Source organism: Larimichthys crocea, chromosome XIII (genome assembly GCF_000972845.2).
Source record: "Larimichthys crocea isolate SSNF chromosome XIII, L_crocea_2.0, whole genome shotgun sequence".
NCBI lineage: Eukaryota > Metazoa > Chordata > Actinopteri > Sciaenidae > Larimichthys > Larimichthys crocea.
In genome coordinates, this window is record NC_040023.1 from 9,823,858 (window position 1) to 9,844,490 (window position 20,633).

At 47.9% G+C, this 20,633-nt stretch overlaps 1 protein-coding gene across 28 annotated transcripts in view; it reads left to right on the forward strand.

The window, feature by feature from the left end:
* Nucleotides 1-20,633, forward strand: part of macf1a (microtubule actin crosslinking factor 1a) — a 192,973-nt gene that overhangs the window by 165,565 nt on the left and 6,775 nt on the right. For 11 of the 28 annotated variants that reach the window (XM_027286533.1, XM_027286534.1, XM_027286536.1 and 8 more), the window contains 39 exons: nt 1,706-1,867; nt 1,954-2,124; nt 3,413-3,579; nt 4,166-4,325; nt 4,755-5,081; nt 5,210-5,294; nt 5,893-6,119; nt 6,623-6,829; nt 6,907-7,134; nt 7,223-7,441; nt 7,528-7,731; nt 8,450-8,458; nt 9,207-9,432; nt 10,115-10,341; nt 10,430-10,552; nt 10,671-10,772; nt 10,911-11,012; nt 11,130-11,303; nt 11,546-11,701; nt 11,965-12,162; nt 12,261-12,389; nt 12,766-12,948; nt 13,036-13,191; nt 13,284-13,490; nt 13,589-13,708; nt 13,799-13,968; nt 14,101-14,260; nt 14,345-14,539; nt 14,637-14,909; nt 14,991-15,179; nt 15,276-15,387; nt 15,482-15,636; nt 15,722-15,884; nt 15,957-16,111; nt 16,200-16,274; nt 17,865-17,882; nt 18,616-18,733; nt 19,621-19,683; nt 20,264-20,296. In XM_027286533.1, coding sequence (XP_027142334.1) covers nt 1,706-1,867; nt 1,954-2,124; nt 3,413-3,579; nt 4,166-4,325; nt 4,755-5,081; nt 5,210-5,294; nt 5,893-6,119; nt 6,623-6,829; nt 6,907-7,134; nt 7,223-7,441; nt 7,528-7,731; nt 8,450-8,458; nt 9,207-9,432; nt 10,115-10,341; nt 10,430-10,552; nt 10,671-10,772; nt 10,911-11,012; nt 11,130-11,303; nt 11,546-11,701; nt 11,965-12,162; nt 12,261-12,389; nt 12,766-12,948; nt 13,036-13,191; nt 13,284-13,490; nt 13,589-13,708; nt 13,799-13,968; nt 14,101-14,260; nt 14,345-14,539; nt 14,637-14,909; nt 14,991-15,179; nt 15,276-15,387; nt 15,482-15,636; nt 15,722-15,884; nt 15,957-16,111; nt 16,200-16,274; nt 17,865-17,882; nt 18,616-18,733; nt 19,621-19,683; nt 20,264-20,296 — 6,148 coding nt within the window. The remainder of the gene's footprint in view (nt 1-1,705; nt 1,868-1,953; nt 2,125-3,412; nt 3,580-4,165; nt 4,326-4,754; nt 5,082-5,209; nt 5,295-5,892; nt 6,120-6,622; nt 6,830-6,906; nt 7,135-7,222; nt 7,442-7,527; nt 7,732-8,449; nt 8,459-9,206; nt 9,433-10,114; nt 10,342-10,429; nt 10,553-10,670; nt 10,773-10,910; nt 11,013-11,129; nt 11,304-11,545; nt 11,702-11,964; nt 12,163-12,260; nt 12,390-12,765; nt 12,949-13,035; nt 13,192-13,283; nt 13,491-13,588; nt 13,709-13,798; nt 13,969-14,100; nt 14,261-14,344; nt 14,540-14,636; nt 14,910-14,990; nt 15,180-15,275; nt 15,388-15,481; nt 15,637-15,721; nt 15,885-15,956; nt 16,112-16,199; nt 16,275-17,864; nt 17,883-18,615; nt 18,734-19,620; nt 19,684-20,263; nt 20,297-20,633) is intronic. The other 17 variants (XM_027286542.1, XM_027286543.1, XM_027286530.1 and 14 more) reach the window with 13 other exon arrangements.

Genomic DNA, 20,633 nt, shown 5'->3' on the forward strand with positions numbered 1-20,633 from the left:
TAGACGAACTGTGGAAGCAGACTGTTTACCCCCGAAGAGAAAACAGCAGAAACAAATCAGACGGGAACAACGTTTTTTTAGGTCAGGGATGTGCTCGAAAGTCTGAAATGAAACATTAAAATGATGAGAAGTTACTGAGAAGTCATAAAGTTTTTTATCAGAGAATGAGGGGACCTTTGAGTATAACATGTATTCATGTATTTTAGGGCTGCAAGATCGGTCTTGAGACTGACCTCAAGAAGGCCTCGTCTTTGTCTCGGTCTCAAACAAAGAGGACTCTGGATTTTAGTTCAAGACCGGTCAGTCGCCTGTGCATCGTCTGATTTATTTGTCAGACATCAGCTAAATCCCTGAACCATGAAGAGTTCAGCTGCAAAACAGAGTCCAGACAAACAAAGAGACGCTTAACGAGGTGACTCAATGTAGCTACGCTTCACCCAGCGAGGCTTTGTGAACATCAGCTGCCTGAGCACTGTCTGCTCTCGGCCTTGACTCTGTCTCAACACCTCATAAGTTTTGGTTTTGACTTTCATTACCGAAGTCTGTAACTGATCAAAATGTCTTTTATAACTACCACGAGCCTTAAGTGATGAACCCATTTAAAGGTCCAGTGTGTAACATTTAAGGAGATCTGTTGGCATAATAAGCATAACTATGTTTTGGTGCATGTATAATCACCTGAAAATAAGAGAGTCATGTTTCTACAAACCTACACGAGTTTCACGGTGACAGTAGTTTATCCGTCATGCCTGTGACGGGACGGTGAGGCAAACAGTATTCAGTCGGTTTCAATTTGCAACTTCACCACTAGATTCTACTAAATCCTACGTACTGCATCTTTAAAAACACTAAAATATATTAAACTGTGTGGAGAAAAGCAGCCATGACTAGTGAATGTGTTGCATTTTTGCATATTAAATGTAAAAGTAGTTGCTGTTTACTGAACTCCTGCACCTGTAAAAAGTATTTTCAGTTGAAATACAGTTAAATCTAAATACTCTAAATTGATTTGGACCTCCGCAATCTCCCCAACGACCCCCAAAGGGACCCTGGGCCGAGCTTTGAAACCCGCTGCTCCGTATATTTGGATACAGTAGTGTACGATGACAGAGGAGCTGTATTGGCTGTCGCTCGGTCTTTTTCGGCCAGGGAAGTGAAGTCTGGTTGTCTTTAGTTTCGGGTGGCTGCTTCTATTGTCATCACAAGATGGCTCCAGCCTCCATCGTGACGCGTGTGTGTGAGTAATGTGTCCAGACAGGCGAAGGTGTGTGTGTGTGTGTGTGTGTGTATTTCCTATAAATGTGTGTCAGTGTAGGTCTGTGTTAGTGTGTTCACTGCCAACTCAGCCTTTTCCAGCCAGCCCCCTTACTTGTCCAACCCTCTAATCCCCGTAATCCTCCTCTCTCTCCCTCATCTTTTTTTCTCCTCCCTCTCCTCCCTCATTCCTCCCGTCCCCTTGCTGCCTTCCTCTCCTCTCTTATCTCTGCACATCCCTCTGTCTGTCTTTCGTCTCCTAATATCCAGTCGCTTCTATATATATACTGTACATAATGTAGCGAGGTTCACTCCCGTTTGTTGTCACGCAGATTGAATGCGCGGTGTATTTTTGCCGACTGACTTCTTCTGCTGTCAAATAAACTCTTTAAACGAAGACCACTGTGAGTAAGTTAATTAACGATGACCCCTTTGTTTCGTCCTCTTCCAGGCTGTGGAGAGAGAGCAGGTGGACAGCATTCAGCCGAAGCTGCAGCACGTCAACGCTGTGGGTCAGGGTCTGATCCAGAGCGCCGCCAAACACACCGACACCCAGGCGCTGGAGCACGACCTGGAGACCACCAACCTCTGCTGGAACTCACTCAACAAGCGGGTACGACTCGCTACGAGCGTGAAAACGCCACGAGATCCACAGGATGCAGTGTGTCACATCAACTTTGTCGTCTCTCCTGTCCTCAGGTGGCGGAGCGGATCGCCCAGCTGCAGGAGGCCTTGTTACACTGCGGAAAATTCCAGGATGCTCTGGAGCCGCTGCTGAGCTGGCTGAGCGACACGGAGGAGCTGGTGGCCAATCAGAAACCTCCGTCTGCAGAGTACCGTGTGGTCAAGGCCCAGATCCAGGAACAAAAGGTACAAGAATCAAATCCTGTCTCACATCAACACGCCTACGAAGAGAAATCTTTGTAGTTCGGTGTCGTTCTTTGAGTTATCAGGTGACGTTTTGAAGCGCTTCGTCAGATTTTTGAACATCGAGCACGACGCTCAGCTCCTCTCACACAAACCCTCCTCTTCTTTCTCTGAAGTATCTTCTGTCATTCATTCACACATCATCAAGAAAAACATATCGAGATTTTATTGATATTCAGATGTCCCCAGTGTCCTTCAACCACAAACAATAGATATTATACTGACAAACACGCATACACACACTCAATGATCCGTCTGCCTGGCAGTCCCACAGCCCCAGTTGACCGTCTGCCAGTCAGACTGGCATAAAAACAGACGCACGCACACACGCATGGTCGATTTGTATTGTTTTCAGACACGCACACACACACACACACACACTTTTCCCTGTTTATCCAACATACACTTCCTGTGTTTGTGCACATAAGAGTGCTGCAGACTCGGCCGGCGATCAATCACACGTGTTTACATCCGTGACGGACAGTCGTGTCACCGCCGGGCTAAGAAAGAACGAGAAAATGTCGCAAAGTGCATTCCAGCGGATGAAGTGACGCTCGATCAAAGCAGAGAGAGAGAGGAAGTACGCTCGTGTGTTTGTTTGTTGTTCTTAAAAAGGTCGGTGCCTCGATAACTGAACAGTTTAGAAACTAGCACATAACCTGTATGTGAGAACAAGATATCACACTGATGACAGCTCAAAGAGCCAAAAATCGATGGAAGGAAGTGGAAGTGTTGCTAACAGAGGAAAAACATCTTCACTGATTTCATGCAGGAACACATTTTGTTAGTCGAGTTGTTTTGCAGATGCGTATTTTCTGATTAGTGTTCAGTCAAACATGGAGGGATTAGATTTGAAGTTTGGATTAATATTCTGCAACATGTTGACTGAAAAAACAAAAACAGCTTTTAGCAAATTTGATGAGGCAGCGTACATTCAGTCCTCAGTTTATTGAGGATATACCACGTACTGCACGAGTCCTGTGATGAATCCAAACTTCATTTGTCATCAACATTCATTTATTTATTATCTGTGGAGAGAACTCTGCTCATGTAACAAAGTTTTTACATCATCAGTATGTAACAGTTTGAAAATATGAACTCGTAACATCGAACACTACGGCCCCGTGAGAAGATCAATCAAAATATCAGTTCATTTGAAACAAATCAAAAGTACAAGTTCTCTCTTAGAAATCATTTGTACCAACAACTGTGTGCGCTTCTTTTCTTCCAGCTGCTGCAGAGGCTGTTGGACGATCGCCGCCCGACCGTGGAGATGATCCGTGCCGAGGGCGCGAGGATCGCAGCCACCGCGGACACTCAGGACCGAGAGAAAATCCAGAGCCAGCTCCAGAGCCTGGCAGAGAGATGGAGCGACCTGCTCGACAAAGCCGGTGGCAGGTCAGCGATCTTCCCTTCTCGAGAAGGGCGAGGAGCTCTCTCTTTGGGATCTCATCACAGAGCAAAAACTTTGAGATTTGTCTCACTGTAGATTTGTGGTTCGGGGGAGTAATTGGTGGTGTTCCTCAACAGCATATTATCTTGTGGTTATTTCCTGTTTTCTCGTTTCATCTCTGCGCGGCTCCGTCAAGCTCCACTGTACTTAAAGAATACTGTCATTACTATTGGTTTCTGTGGTCTGCGAGTCGTTTCTGTTCACTCGGGAAAGTAATGATGAGTGCACACATGCAGGGTTCACTCAGAAAACACAGTGAGGAGGTTTGATATCTTAATATGCATCTGCTTATGTAGAGCAGTGTCATAATGTAGTCACAGTCAACAAGCATGATGTGAAAACATCTGTCGTGTCTCTGTCTCAGACAATTTCTAAACAATTCAATAATGTCTAATAGAATTTCATGAACGTTAAATAAACAGCTGTAAAACACAAAATCACGTCCAAGTTGAGCAAAAAAAAAAAAACATCTGCAAAAGCAATAAAACGCCAATAAAAGCTCATCTCTGTGTCTGCGTCCTGTCCTTTCAGGCAGAGGCAGTTGGAGGAGCTTCAGGTTTTGGCTCTTCAGTTCCACGAAGCCCTGGAGCCGCTGGGAGAATGGCTGAGCGCCACGGAGAGACGCCTGAGCTCCGCCGAGCCCATGGGAACCCAGACGGCCAAGATCACCCAGCAGATCACCAAGCACAAGGTACAGTTTGGGCCCGCTCAGGCAGGAGGATCAGATCAGTGAAATTACAAACAGATCCCGGGGAAAGGTGGGTTGAGGTTTAGGAGGTAGGTTAGTTGCCTATAAATGTTGTTGGTCCCTGTTTGAACAACATGTAGTAAGGAGACTAGGAGACACACTTCATGTCAGAGGAAGAAGAAGCACGGGACATGAAATCCACCATCCAAACACACTCTCTGTCTTTGAGTTAATTTCTTTTTAGTTTTCATGTCACGTTTTTTAAGTTCTTCTCATCGTTCATGTTCATGATTTCCTGTTGATCTATGATTTGTCATTTGCATGTTTCACACTTTGAGTTTTTATCCATGTTTTTCTTTTGTTTTGCTGTTCTTCACACACACACACACACACACACACACACACACACACACACACACACACACCTCCCAGGCGTTCCAAGACGACGTGTCCTTGCGCGACACCGAGGTCGCCCGCCTCGAGTCCCTCAGCCAGTCGCTGACCCCGCTCAGCTGCGCGGCCGATCGGGACTGGTTGAGCGAGCGGGTCGGGGCGGTGAGGTCGGGTCACTCGGAACTTGCCGATTGGTGCGAGAGGCGGGCGGGCCTGCTGGAGCAGGCGCTGGCTAATGCTCAGCTGTTTGGGGAGGATGAGGTAGAGGTGCTGAACTGGCTGGCGGAGGTGGCTCAGAGGCTGGCTCAGGTCTCCGTCCAGAGCTACCAGCCTCAGCTGCTGGCCGAGCTGCACAAACACACTCTGGTACGACTTGATGAACACACTTAGGGCACAAGAAGCTCTTTGATACAGTTTTATTACTTAAACTATTTCTAACAGTTAAATAACTCGGATAGAAAACATCTTTCATCTCGCTCTCTTTCCCCCCTCAGTCTCTAAACGAAGAGATTTTGAGCAGGAAGAAGACGGTGGACCAAGCCATCAAGAACGGACAAGCCTTACTCAAACAGACCACAGGTAATAAAACATATTAACCACAGTGCCAGTGTCATCCATGGTCGTTTCTCAGCTTGTGTTTTGTGATGATTAGCAGGTTAATGGTTAACGGACGCGTGGCGTGAGAGAATAACAACATAACACTGTACAAAGTCACAGTGAGCAGCTGTGGCCCTAAACAACTGCAAAGACTGACTGAGTATCATGAAGTTTGTTTTGTGACGTTCAGCGAGAGAATTGCAGCAGAAAGAAACTGAAACATGTTTTCCAAACCACACATTTTTACATGAGCGGTGAACCAAACTGTAACATCTGGTTTGTGTCTGTCTTCTCGTGATATTAGCCACGCTGACTGCGAGCGCTATTAGTGAGTCGATTGTTGGTCTACCCCATGAAAACGTTCGTGTGTGTGTGTGTACTCTCATATTTAGCTGGTTAGAATAATGTTGTGGCTGTGAGAGGTATGCAGAGCTGTCGAGCCGAGTGTGCTGTGAGATTTCACAGTGCATGTTTTGAATGGGTTTTATGAGATAATATCAGACTTGAGAACCCGAAATCAGATAAGTAAGTTTGCACTTACGACTCATAGTAAACACAAAGCTGCGTCTCCTCCCTGCAGGCGAGGAGGTCCTCCTGATCCAGGAGAAGCTGGACGGCATCAAGTCTCGCTACGCCGAGATGACGGCCGGCAGCAGCAAAGCCCTCCGCACCCTGGAGCAGGCGCTGCAGCTGGCCACGCGATTCGCCAGCGCCCACGACGACCTCAACCAGTGGCTGGACGGCGTGGAGGCGGAGCTCAACAACGTGGAGCCTGACGCCACACCCACGTACCAGGAGAGACAGAAGGTGGGTGGAGATGGGACATTTAGTTCGAGCTGTTTGTGGTTTAATTACAATAGTACTTATTAACTCTGACTGTGAGTTCTGTCTCATAAAACAGTTTTTTTTATGATGTTCTTCTTTTATATTATTTAGTTTGAAACTTTTGACTCCTGCTTTGTTAAATAACTCGAGTCGCTGAAGTGAAGCGCTGTTTAATCGATAAAACTCATCCACGTTTTACACATTGTAAATTTGTTTGCTTTGCCGTAACAGCAGGAAAATGTCTCTACTGTCATTTCATGACGGCTCCTGTCTGTAATGACATTTTCAGCACTTGCAATATAAACCCACCCACGATTGAGTTTCCATAGTAACATTGATTTGTTGGAAAATTATTGCCATTTAATTCGTTTTTTTCTCTCGACAATGGCATTTTCAGATTTTAACATTTAATGTGTTTTTCAATTTACCACAAACCGGACGCCGTTTAGTATTTTAAAGGCTTTAAATCTTTCTGTCTCCATCAGGAGCTGAAGAAAGTGTCGGCAGAGAAGCGTCTGGTGTTGGACACGGTGAACGAGGTCGGCAGCGCCCTGCTCGATCTGGTGCCGTGGCGAGCCCGCGAAGGCCTTGACCGTCTGGTCGCCGATTCCAACCAGCGTTACCGCCAGTCTGATGAAACCATCACTCAGCGGGTGCAGCTGGTGCAAGCTGCCATCCAGAGGTCGCAACAGGTACTGCAAAGAGTTTAACCTGAGCTGGTGTTTACTGTGAAGACTTGAACCTGCTCATCACTGACTTCTCCTTTCAGTACGAGGAGGCCGTGGATGCAGAGCTGGCCTGGGTCGGGGAGACGGAGCGTAAGTTGGCGTCTCTGGGGCCTCTGAGCCTGGAGCCTGATGTGACAGTGGCTCAGCTGCAAGTGCAGAGGGCGTTCAACATCGACATCATCCGCCACAAAGACACCGTGGATCAGCTGCTCAGCACCAGAGACGACATCCTGGAAACCTGCAGCGACGCCCAGAAGGACGCGCTGATAGTGAGTCACTGAACAGGAGAAACTTAAGTTTGTGTACGCTGCTGACAAAAAGTCCTCACACTGACGTCTTTGTGTCTTTCCTCTGCAGGTGAAGACAGACTCTCTCAGCACTCGTTATGATACAGTCAGCCAGAGTCACAGCGAGCGGTTCTCCGCCCTGGAGCAGGCTCAGGTTTTGGTCGCTCGGTTCTGGGAGACCTACGAGGAGCTGGAGCCGTGGCTGGGCGAGACGGAAACTCTCATCACCCAGCTGCCACCGCCGGCCATCGACACAGACGCTCTGCGACTGCAACAGGACCAGATGAGGGTACGAGGGGACATGTCTCTGTCTGCCTTCCTCCCATTCGTGTCAGATTTTTTTCCATGTTCTTAATATCGTGTCTCGCTCTGCAGCTCCTCAGGGAATCCATCGCGGAGCACAAGCCCCACATCGACAAGCTGCTGAAGATTGGACCTCAGCTGGCCGAGCTCAGCCTGCAGGAGGGGGCGACGGTGACGCAGCGCTACACCGAGGCCGAGAGACGCTACCTGGCCATCAAAGAGGGGGTCAAAGGTCGTGCAACGTCCCTGGACGAGGCAGTGTCCCAGTCTGCACAGGTGAGTCACAGAGGACGTCAGAAAGCTTCGACACGAGTTAATCTAATACATTTAAATTACATTTTGTGTATGAATTGACCTAATTTGCTAGATTATACACTCATCAGCCTCCCAGTGCGGAGCGAAGATTTAATTAGTGGATGATGTTTGGCTCAGGTCTGTTTACATCCACAGACTGATGTGATTACTGAGGAGCATGTCTGTGTTTGTGCCCGTGTCTGCGCTTTGTCTCTGAAGCTAAATGGTAATGCTGAGTCATGAGTCCAGTTTTATGTTTTATGAACTTTGTGTTTTGTATTTTTAAACTTTGTCTCATCAGCGAGCGCTCGCACACGTAGCCGTGTTCAGTCTGGTTTTCTTTTCGCTTCATCTCATGAGACTTCATTGAATCACTCGATACGACGTCGATACTGCCTGTTTGTTTTGTACGCATGTCTCTGATTTAACTCATTGTATTGTTTCTCCACCCTCCACCCCCCCTTCGACTCATGTGTCCTCCACCTGCACCTCCATCCTAAACCACCACCCTGTCCTCCCTCATCCTTTAACCTCACCCTAATCTCCCTCATCCCTCGTCCTTGCAACCCTGTCCCTCCTCCGTCCCCTCATTCATCATTTGTGGATTTGCTGTGTGTGTTTTACCCCCCCTCCACCCATCCACCTCATCCACCCACCCACCATCATTTCTCCATCGTCACTGCTCACTGCAATCACCCAGCTGGTAGAGGTAAGACACTGACTGATAACATTAAACTGGCACTCAGCGCTTACGTCACATGATTTGGTCGACTGATCAGACGTGATAACACTAATCTCATCGTAGTCGATCACTAATCGAGCACTAATCTCACCAGACAAAGTTTAATTATCTTAAATGTAAAAGATTGTCTCCACTTACATGATTAAAGGTCCAAACCATGTGTCCGTCAGCCCTGAGTGACAATAAAACTGAATTTAATCTGTCGGGAAATGTCTCTTTTTTGTCTGTTTGTCGACTTAAATTAAGCCTGGTCTCAGACTGACTGTTTTAGTCTCAGACTAGACTTAATGTCGGTCTTTAAAATTAGTCATAGCCGCCCTTTTGTATCAAAAACAATGTTTCCCTCGTGGTTAGATCAGATTTGTTATGATTGAGCCAGTCATGTTTGCTCTCGTGTCCTTCACGTCCTTTAGGAACTCCCTCTTGTGTGTTAGATCAAGTCCTGATTTCCACGACCTGGATGACGTGCTGAAGGTGTAATATTGAGATGTTGTCGAGGAGCTTCAGTTGAAATTTAATGTTTCTAATTAAAAAGCTAAAAGTGAACGCAGTGTGCCACAGATGGCCGACCGCCCACGTCATATCTCAGTATTTTCTCACTTTCAAAATGTCACCCAGCTATCAAAAACCCAAACCCAGCCCCCGTCAGCACACTCTGTCCTCCTCCTCCTCCTCCTCATAATACTTTCTTCCAACTCTCCTTCCGTCCCCCCAGTTTCACGACAAGATGGACCCCCTGTTGGAGACCCTGGAGGGGGCAGTGCAGCGGCTGCGTCAGCCTCCCTCCGTGGCGGCGGAGGTGGAGAAGATCAGGGAGCAGCTGGCGGAGCACCGAGCCCAGGGGCTGGAGCTGGACAAACTGCTGCCGAGCTTCTCCGCCCTGTGCGCCCGCGGAGAGGAGCTCATCGGGCGGGCCGCTCACGACGATCCCGCTGCTCAGGGTGAGTGTCTGCGACGTGTCTGACAGTGAATGACACGTCAGATAACATTCACAGTGACAGACAGGCAGACAGACGGGACACAAACATGAATAATCTCACTGTTATTGTCTAATTTATCCTCTACATTACTGAACGACTATAAATGGAAAAAAACGTGACACACTCAAACAGAAAATAATTTTTTTAATGTTTATAGGGTCAGAACAGAGAGAGACACAACAGGCTTTTGTAATCTAGCAAAAAAAAAAAAAATTAAAATCTTATTTTGGGCTTCGGTCCAACTCGTTCACTGACTGAACAGTCAAAGTAAGTCACTGTCTGACCGGTGTGAGGCGATCTGAGCGAGCAGACCTTGTCAAATCTTTAAATGAAACAGCAGTAAAGTTCTGCATATTTCTTCTAACGCCACCACATGGTACAACACACACACACACACACACACGTCTTTGTTATATTGCCCTCTGAAGAACTCTGTGCAGTGTTGATGCCCTTCAGGCCTTTGTGGATGGAAATGAAAGGCCTCAGTGTGCAGAGATGGTGGGAGTGGACTGATGGAAGATTTACCCAGACTCAACACTAGATGGCGGAATTCAAACATGATTCCTCGTGAAGTTATCTGAATTAGATCGGACTGTTTCCCACCAACCTTTCTTTGACCTCCCCTCCGTTCTCTCTCCTGCAGCCGTTCGTTCTCGCCTCCTGCGCCTGCGCTCCCTGTGGGACGAGATCCGGCAGCGAGCCGAGGAGAGGGAGGGGAAGCTGAACGACGTCTTGGACCTGGCGGGGAAGTTCTGGGCCGACGTGGCCGCGCTACTGAGCACGCTCAGAGACTCCCAAGATATCGTGAAGGAGCTGGAGGACCCCGGCGTAGACCCCTCGCTCATCAAACAACAGATAGAGGCCGCTGAGGTACCGAGGATGAATGAGTGGTGATGAGAGAAGAGCTGATAGAAATCCACTGTTCAGACTCAACATGATGTCTTTCAACCTTCCACAGGCCATCAAGGCAGAGACGGACGGTCTGAGAGAGGAGCTGGAGTTTGTCAGGACCCTCGGAGCTGACCTCATCTTCGCCTGCGGAGAAACTGAGAAACCCGAAGTCAAAAAGACCATCGACGAGGTGAGACAGCAACACCACGAGGGGCCGGTTGTCTCTGAAGAGATGTAATTATTCTTTTATTTGTGGAGCTCTGCTACATGTTGACCCACTAACTTAATTTCTTCTGTCTGCCTGTCAGATGAATGCCGCCTGGGAAGGCCTGAACCGGACGTGGAGAGAGAGGATGGAGAGGCTGGAGGAGGCCATGACGGCGTCTGTGCAGTATCAGGACGCTCTGCAGGTTTGTTAATTTATCAAGAATCAGACGGCTGGTTAACTTTTCTCTTCGTCTACACTGTTAGAATATCACAAAACACTTCAGTGAAACATGAAAGTGAATCAATTTTTATCGATTCATTGTTTTCTGTATCGTTTCCAGTCTATGTTTGACTACCTGGACAACGCTGTGATCAAGCTGTGCGACATGTCGACTGTGGGAACTGACCTGGGAACTGTCAAACAGCAGATTGAAGAGCTCAAGGTTGGCAAGACCTGACCACGTTTTACAAACTCTACAAAACTTTAGTTCTGTTTGATTTGTCTGGAACTAACCAAACACCACCGCCCTCCTCTCATCCCTCCGTCTCGCCCTGAGCAGCAGTACAAGGTGGAGGTTTACCAGCAGCAGATCGACATGGAGAAGCTCTGCCACCAGGGGGAGCTGCTGTTGAAGAAGGTGTCCGATCAGACAGACCGAGACATGATCCAGGAGCCTCTGACCGAGCTCCGACACCTCTGGGACAACCTGGGGGATAAAATCACCCAAAGACAGGTGATGAAAGCACGTGAGGCGGCCGTGTGATGGAAGAATTCACATTTACACTGAGACGAAACTGTTTCAGGGACACGTTATTCTGCAGCTCTCATTTCACTGTTTCCCTTGGGAGTCGGCGATGTCGGTCTCTGTTGGCATTCTGTAGGATTGCATGTATTTGACAGCTGCGTTTCATTGCGGTCCAAATATTTAAGTTCCTATTTTTAAGTATGAAAACTTCTGTGTTTCTCCCACCACAGCACAAGCTGGAGGCTGCTCTACTGGCCCTGGGTCAGTTCCAGCATGCCCTGTCTGAGCTGCAAGCCTGGCTGAACCACACACACACCACACTGGACACGCAGCGACCAGTCAGCTCTGACCCCAAGGCCATCGAAATCGAGCTGGCTAAACACCACGTATGTCTCATTTTAACCCCGAGACTTCTCATCTGCTTCGTTATCTTGTGACTTCTTGAACGTTTGAGGGGAGGCTGCTGATGTTTTGTTTGTTTCCATGTAACCCAGCAATGTGGTTTCTTCTCCGTGGAGGATGTGTGTTGTCTTATTTTAACTTCCAAACCTTCTGTTCAGCTGCGCTCTTGTATGTACTACTTGTTGGATCTTAAAATTCAAACCTAATGTCGTGTAATTAATTTCTTTCTCCCTCCTCTCTGCACCAGGTTTTGCGTAATGATGTGCTATCCCATCATGCCACGGTGGAGACTGTGAACAGTGCCGGCACTGAGCTGCTCGAGTCCTCTCCTGGTGACGAGGCCAGCCACCTGAGGGACCAGCTGGATCATCTCAACCAGAGCTGGCAGAGTCTACTGCTCAAGACGCAGGAGCGGCAGAAGCTGCTGGAGGCCGCCCTGCACCAGGTAAAAAAAACAAAACACAGCTGAAGTGCTGGAAAAAATGTTTTCATGACAATTCATCGTACGGTTAAAGTAATTCATCTATGCTTGTCTCTGTGTAGGCTGAAGGTTTCCATGGCGAGCTGGAGGAGTTCCTCCAGTGGCTGAGGAGGACGGAGAGTCAGCTGTCAGCCGCCAAGCCGACAGGCGGCCTCCCTGAAACAGCCAGGGAGCAGCTACAGCAACACATGGTAACAGACGATCACGTTACACCTTCACGCTCAGAGAATCATGCACAATACACACAGACACACCTCCACTGCACCTGTGCTTCATCTGGCATCAGACCGGACAAAACTTACAGGACATATCTTTGATGTTCTTGCATCATTCTCACAGTTTTTGGCTGAGAAAAAGTGAAATAAATGTAACTAATGAAATGTCAGCATGCAGCGGGCATGTATGGAGTATGGAGCAGATGCTCAGCGTATTATCTTACACAGAGACATCTGGTTTATGGTGACAATGAAACTTTAATAGCGCCGATTGTTCCAAACCGACCAGTGAGACACGGCGACGCCCTCCGTCCGAGCGTCGGTTTACATTCGTTGTCTTCTCTGTCTGCAGGAGCTTCAGGCTCAGCTCGCTCAGCGCGGAGACCAGTACCACCGCCTGCTGGATCAAGGAGAGTCCATGCTGCTGGCTCGTGGAGGAGAGGAAGCAGGACCCGGCACCACCCAGACCCAGCAGAACTTGGGCATGCTGCAGAACAAATGGGCCAGCCTCAACACCAAGATGGACGACCGCAGGGTGAGACTGTGTGGACACGTGGAGAACGTCGTCATCGCTGCTGAGATACTTGTTGTTGTTGTTAACTTTAAACTCTGTGCTTTCCAGGCAAAGCTGGAGGAGGCTGTTTCCTTGGCAACAGGTTTCCAGACATCTCTGCAAGACACCATCAACTGGCTGACCCAAGCTGAACAGACCCTGAACATGGCCCAACCCCCGAGCCTCATACTGGACACTGTCCTCTTCCAGATCGATGAGCACAAGGTGCCGAACATGCTCCACCACCTGCTGGAAACATGGTTAAGATGTCAGATGTTAACACGTCTAACTCGTCCTGCACTCTTGTGTCCGCTCAGGTATTCGTGAATGAGGTGAACACCCACAGAGAGCAGGTCCTGGCTCTGGAGAAGGCCGGATCTCAGCTTCGCTTTGCCAGCTTGAAGCAGGACGTCGTTCTCATCAAAAACCTGCTGCTCAGCGTCCAAGCTCGCTGGGACAAGCTGGTCCAGAGGTCACTGGACCGCGGAAGACACCTCGATGAGGCCCGCAAACGTGCCAAACAGGTACTGATAATGTCCCATAAATACAGAGGGCAGCTAGTCATATTTAACCCTAACCCTGCTGATGGTTGTATCTTTAACTCTTGTGACTCTTCCTTCAGTTCCACGAGGCCTGGAGGAAGCTGACAGACTGGCTGGAAGAAGCTGAGAAAAGACTGGACTCAGAGCTGGAGATCTCCAACGAGCCAGACAAGATCAAGGTCCAACTGGCCAAACACAAGGTACAGCACGCACACTTCTTCTGTCCAAGTGTAAAAAAGTCCATGAGGTTCTATCTACTCATGTCTTTCTTCCCCTCCGTTTTCCGACAGGAGTTCCAGAAAGCGTTGGGTTCGAAGCAGCCGGTTTATGACACCACCGTGAGGTCTGGGAAGGCCATGAGGGACAAAGCTCAGCTGCCTGCAGACACCCAGAAACTGGACCACCTGGTGGGAGAAGTCCGAGACAAGTGGGACACTGTCTGTGGCAAGAGCGTCGAGAGGTAAAGAGGATGAAGGATGGACAATAAACTCTCTTTTTCCAACTGTTCCTCACAGATGTGACACATGAACACATAAATTATCATATTCCATTGTGATAATTTACAGCTGTTTGTCTTCTCTCCTCCATCCAGACAACACAAGCTGGAGGAGGCTCTGCTGTTCTCCGGCCAGTTCGCAGAGGCTCTGCAGGCCTTGGTGGACTGGTTGTACCGGGTAGAGCCTCAGCTGGCTGAAGACCAACCCGTCCATGGAGATCTGGATTTGGTGTCCAACCTCATGGACTCACATAAGGTGCGTACACTGATCAGAACTCGTTGAATATGCATGAGATGATAAATGACACCTTCATATAACGTCTGACGTCTGAACCTTCAGGCGTTCCAAAAGGAGCTCGGTAAGAGAACCGGCAGCGTTCAGGCTCTGAAGCGCTCAGCTCGGGACCTGATGGATACCGGCCGCGATGACACAGCGTGGGTCAAAGTTCAGCTTCAGGAGCTCAGCAACCGCTGGGATACGGTGTGCGCCTTGTCAGTCACAAAGCAGACCCGCCTCCAGTTGGCCCTCAAACAGGTCAGAGAAGAAGCTGCTGATTCAAAGTTTAATCGTTACTTAAACATCAAACCTAGAGCTTTATTAAAGACTTCCCTGACCACCTCTTCTCCATCAGGCGGAGGAGTTTCGCACGGCGGTGCAGGTGCTCCTGGAGTGGCTCTCCGAGGCGGAGCAGACGCTTCGTTTCCGCGGCGTCCTTCCCGAAGAGGCAGAGACTCTGCAGACGCTGCTGCACACACATCGTGACTTCATGGGCACCGTGGAGGAGAAGAGAACGGACGTCAACAAGGCCGCTGGCATGGGAGAGGGCATCCTGACTGTCTGTCACCCCGACTCCATCACCACCATCAAACACTGGATCACCATCATCAGGGCGCGCTTCGAGGAGGTGAGGAGAGGAAGTACGAGTCAGAACTGGTTTCCAACGAGATAGAAATGTCTGATATTAATCAACGCCTTCGCTCTGCAGGTGCTGACGTGGGCCAAACAGCACGAGCAGCGTCTGGAGACGGCTCTGACCGAGGTGCTTAACAACGCCAACCTGCTGGAGGAGCTGTTGTCGTGGCTACAGTGGGCCGAGACCACATTGGTCCAGAGAGACACTGAGCCGCTTCCTCAGGACATCCCACAACTCAAAACACTCATCACAGAACACCAGGTGGGCTTCACTGACTCATCGAACATGGGTTGACCTGCCTGTGTTTGCTCTGCCCATTAACAGCTGTGCTTACTCGATGATGTTTGTCGTCCTCAGATGTTTATGGAGGAGATGACGAGGAAACAGCCAGATGTCGACAAAGTGACGAAGACCTACAAAAGGAAACCAGCTGAGGCTCCCAGCAGCCTGGCTGAGAGGCGAGGAGCTCGTAAGTCACCTGTGTTTACCACTGAGAGGACAAATATTATGTGAGAGGAACATACAGATTACTCATCAGGTTAACTCTCTGCTTCCTTTTAAAGGCAAACACCAGCAGCAGCAGCAGCAGCAGGCGGCCATGCAGGTCTCTGGAGGGAACCCGCGACTCAACCAGCTCTGCGCCAGGTGGCAACAAGTTTGGCTGCTGGCTCTCGACCGCCAGCGCAAACTCAACGACGGCCTGGACAGACTGGAGGAGGTAAAACTCAGCGATATCATCCTGATCGATCGAGTCTTTGTAAGCGTCGTAAACATACGCTCTCTTCTGTTTTATCCGTCTTCAGCTCAAAGAGTTCGCCAACTTTGACTTCGACGTGTGGAGGAAGAAGTACATGCGCTGGATGAACCACAAGAAGTCTCGCGTCATGGACTTCTTCAGACGCATCGACAAGGACCAAGACGGAAAGATCACACGGCAGGAGTTCATCGACGGCATCCTCGCATCGAGTAGGTTACGGGTGATAACGTGTTTGGTTTGTGTTTGGATGATGTATGAACCTCTGTCTTCTGTCCGTGCAGAGTTTCCAACCAGTAAGCTGGAGATGACAGCAGTGGCAGACATCTTTGACAGAGACGGAGACGGTTACATCGACTACTACGAGTTCGTGGCCGCTCTGCACCCCAACAAGGACGCCTACAGACCGACCACGGACGCCGATAAGATAGAAGACGAGGTGCGTCGTTATAAAAATGCTTCTGGTGCGACGTTAAAACAGCCTGGACGCCTTCACTGACCTGTTCTTTGTCGGCGTTGTTGTGCAGGTGACTCGGCAGGTGGCTCAGTGTAAATGTGCCAAGAGGTTCCAGGTGGAGCAGATAGGAGAGAACAAATACCGGGTAAGTTCAGCCCGGCTCAGTTTGACACAGACATCATTACAAACTGTCACGTTGATGTTCACTGCAATTAACCAATGTCTGAATGTTCACACAGCTGGGTCAAAGACGATTTGCAAATAATTAGTTGGATATTGTTTTCTTGATTAGACCTGAACGTGTGGCTCTAAACACTGAGTCAGATTTATTATTTATTCATAAACTGAACAGATCTTTTTCACAGCAGTCACTATGACTTGAAATAGTTAGTTACATTTAGTCATTGACTCAAAGGGAAACGATCAAACGACAAAAGAGCAGCAATATGTACAACCCACCAAGAATCCAGGTCCATTTGTAGAGGGGGACAGATGTATCATGTCCAGTTGTTGGTAGTGTTGGAGAGGGGGTCCTTTCTGATTTAAAAGGTAGAGAGGGACGTTTGGATCGTTCTGAACGTATGGATGGCAGAGCCCGGCGTCGTTCACTGGAGGCGACAGAACCGGAGACGCAGTAAACGTGTTACCAGTGATACTGATGAAGGTCGGACACAGTCAGAGAGCTGCTGTGTCACTGGAAACACCTGCATGGTGTTTCATGTCAAAGCTGGCTGCTGTGAAAAAGGTCTACTCATCAAAACTATATGAAATATATAAAAACAAACCATCCGGGAACATTTTGCAAACGCTGTTTGACCCAGTTTTCATTAACGGACGGTTTATTATTAACTGGCTGTGTTCACTCGTCCAGCAGGCACCAAATTAACTTCAACATAACTCCACAGCATCTCTCTCTCCTCACACCATGATCTCATGGTGTATTTATAAGTGTATTAATGGTCTGTAACATAACATGTCATCACATGTCATGAGAACGTGTTCATAACATCTCTCACAGCCCTTCCAGGATTGTCGGCTGAGCCTTCTTTGTCATCACCGAAGCATTTAAAAAAAAATAAAAATTAATAAAACCGTGTAAACGTGACGCATAGACACACTGAGCTGCTGGGTGTGACAAGCACTGCTAGTTAGGATGGAAAATAACAAAGAACAGAGTTTATTTGAGTAAAATTTGATTATTTAGTCTTGTAAAATGTCAAATAAATAAAGTTTAAACATTTAAAATCAGCCATAAGACTGTTCAGGCTTTTATTTTGTAGGATTATGGTGATTTTAAAGGTTCCCTCAGCAGCCTGTGTGTACGTATGCAGCATTTTACAGCGGTCCTTAACAGTCCTCACAGCTTTCAGCAGCATTGACTGGATCACCCATCACTACCACCGCTACAGTGTGTGTGTGTGTGTGTGTGTGTCCACTCCATCATTATCCAGCGGGTAATGATATCTAGTGTCTGACTGCAGGACACTGGGAGATACTAACAGTTTGTGTTTGTCTGTCTTCACTTTTCTTCACTGTCTCTGTCTCCTCACGTCCGTCTTACCCGTCGTCAGCTGACTGGCCTTTCACGTTTTTGCTTCCACGACTAACTCTGAGCTGGACCGACAGAAACACACGATGAAAGTTTGATCAGTGATCAGTACATGTTGTTTCACTCTTACTCTGTTTCTTTCTCCTTGTGTGTCCCCGCGCTCCATGTCTGCTGGATTTTTTGTAGTTCTTCCTCGGAAACCAGGTAAAGTGACTGCCGCTGCTGATGATTGGACGGTGTGAAACCTGCTTCCCGATTCCTCCACCAATGGAGCGCTGTGCCTTCTCCTTTCATACGCTTATTTTAAAAAAAAAAGAAGTATTTTACCAGTGCTGTAATTTAAAATCAAACAAATAACGAGAAAGAAAGTCAGAAGAAGAAGCGCTCCATCGTGGCTTTGCAACGTGTAAGCAGGTTTCACCCTCCAGTTCTGTTCCTGCCGTGATTTGTTTGGTGTTGAGAGTGACAAATTGCACAATGTGAAGCAGGCGACAGTGACATGGCTGAAGTGGTGATTAGTGGTTAGGTGATATATAGTGTGCTTTGGACTGAAGCTGGGAAGCAAATCAAGCTGCTTGGAGAGAAATCCAGACAGTGTGCTGGTGTCGCTTTGGAGTTCTTTGCTTGGCTGGGCGGTTTGAACGATTTCTGAAAACGGCTGAATATAAAAATAATAAAGTGATTCTGAGCTGGGTGGTGGGATGTTTAGTTCTGTCAGTGCATGGTTCCTCTGTCGTTGCATGACGTAGATCATGTGTTCAGATCTGGGCTGCTCAGTGTGATGCTGTCAATCATATCATCTGTTACTTCACTCACTGACTTCGTCTCCCTCGCTCTCCTCTTTCTTCTTTCTCTCTCCTCGTCACGCTCGTCTCTCCTCCTCGTTTCTCTCTCCCCCCTCCTCGTCCTCCTCGGATGTTTTTTTTGTCTCCTTCAGTTCGGCGACTCTCAGCAGCTGCGTCTGGTGAGGATTCTGCGCAGCACGGTGATGGTGAGAGTCGGAGGTGGTTGGATGGCTCTGGACGAGTTCCTGGTCAAAAATGATCCGTGCAGAGGTGAGTGAGGTTCACACACACACACACACACACACACACACACACACAACTCTCTCTAAAACACACACATGCACATAATCAAATCTCTCTCCTCTCCTGTCTCACTTTCCTTCATCCACATACATTCAGCTAGAGCTCGACCGATGCTGTTAAAAACTGAAACAAAAACATTTTAAAACTTTTTAAACCGTAAACTTCACTGGAAATTAAATTCCTATCAACAAGGACTTTAAACCAACGTATTAAGTGTATCATGTGTTATATATGTATATAAATGTAGTCTATAAACCTTTTTCAATTATACATAAAGAACAATAATAAATGTAAGAGCTGCAAAAGTATGATGTTTACAGAAGACATGAGGTGAATAAGTTTATATAAATATAATGAAACATGTATCTTTGTTACATTTTGAGCTCTGAAGTTCGATGTGTGCGCGTCAGGACATCAGATGATGTCGGTCGGGCTCTAACACACACACACACACACACACACACACCCTCACACACCTCTTGACAAAGGCAGACACACCTCCTGCACTGAGCTCAGTGAAAACACCAAACTGACTCACGTTTGTCACGTTGTGTCTGTCAGCAGGTGACGCAGTGACACGCTGCCTCGTCTTTAAAAATCTGTTTTTGTTTCTCTCTCCATCTCCTAAAAATCTCTCTGTTCCCCTCCGAGCCCGTCCTCTGTCCGTCAGTCCTCGAGGAGTTCATCGTCTGATCTGGTCACACGTTTTATTTCTGTACATGCCCGGCCTCCTCGGCCTCTGTCCTCTGTCTTATAGTTCCATCCTCTCTTTAATAAAACAGTAGTATTGCATGGTGCATGGTCCTCAGTTCTCTCCCTCTTCCTCCCTTCCCCCCTTTTTTCTCTTTCCTCAGTGCAACATCCAGGACTTAAGATTCTCCGCTCCGATTCCAGTAGCTCCATCTCATCTCGTATAGGTTGGACTTCTCTCTCTCTTAAGCGTTCTCTCTCTCCTAACTGCCTGTCTCTTCTTCTCTCCACCTCCGCCTGTTGTGTTTTTTATTTCTCCTAGACTCTTCTCTTCTCCTCCTCCTCCTTCTCTCTTCTCCTCCTCCTCCTCCTCTTTCTTCTCCTCCTTCTCCTTCTTCAGTTTGTTGGTTTAGCCTTGTTGCTGTTGCCTTGCTGACTGTGATCACCTGACTAACGTTATGTCTCCCCACTGTTCTGCTCTTCCTCCCTCCCTCGGCTGTCGCCTCTCACACAAGCTCCGATATTCTGACCTGTTTTTGTGTGTGTGTGTGTGTGTGTGTGTGTGTGTGTGTGTGTGTTTTCAACACAATTCGGGGGTCACCGACACTCGTCCGGACCACAACAGTGTGTGAGTGTGTTGAAGTAGTAACATTTAACAGTCTCACCTCTGGTGCACTGTGTGTGCACGAGTGTGTGGAGTGTTTCCGAGATGTGTGTGTGTGTGTGTGTGTGTGTGTGTGTGTGTGACACACTCTTCATTCCCCCATGAGCATGCTGTTATTTCACATTGTCTCTTGTGTCTCTTAGTGACAGTCACTCCTGGCTATTTCTGCTGTCGAGGTATCTACCCTTCCTCTCTCAGCTTCCTCCATCTTTTTCACTCTCCATCCAGCTGTCAGTCTCAATCTTTAACCACAGCTGTCCTCTGTCGTCTGTCTATATATTTATATTTTTATATATATATATATGTGTGTGTGTGTGCGTGTGTTTCTAACTGCGGTCAGGTTTGTGTGTTCAGACATTGATGTCAGTCTTGTCCTCGTGCCACATCTTTGCGTCATGCTTTTCCTCACTCACAACAAAGCAGGACTTGGCCAACCCCTGGTCTGTAGATTCTATTTTAAATCTATTTTTAAGAACTTTATTTTGTCATCATGAAGTCAAAGACAATAAATTT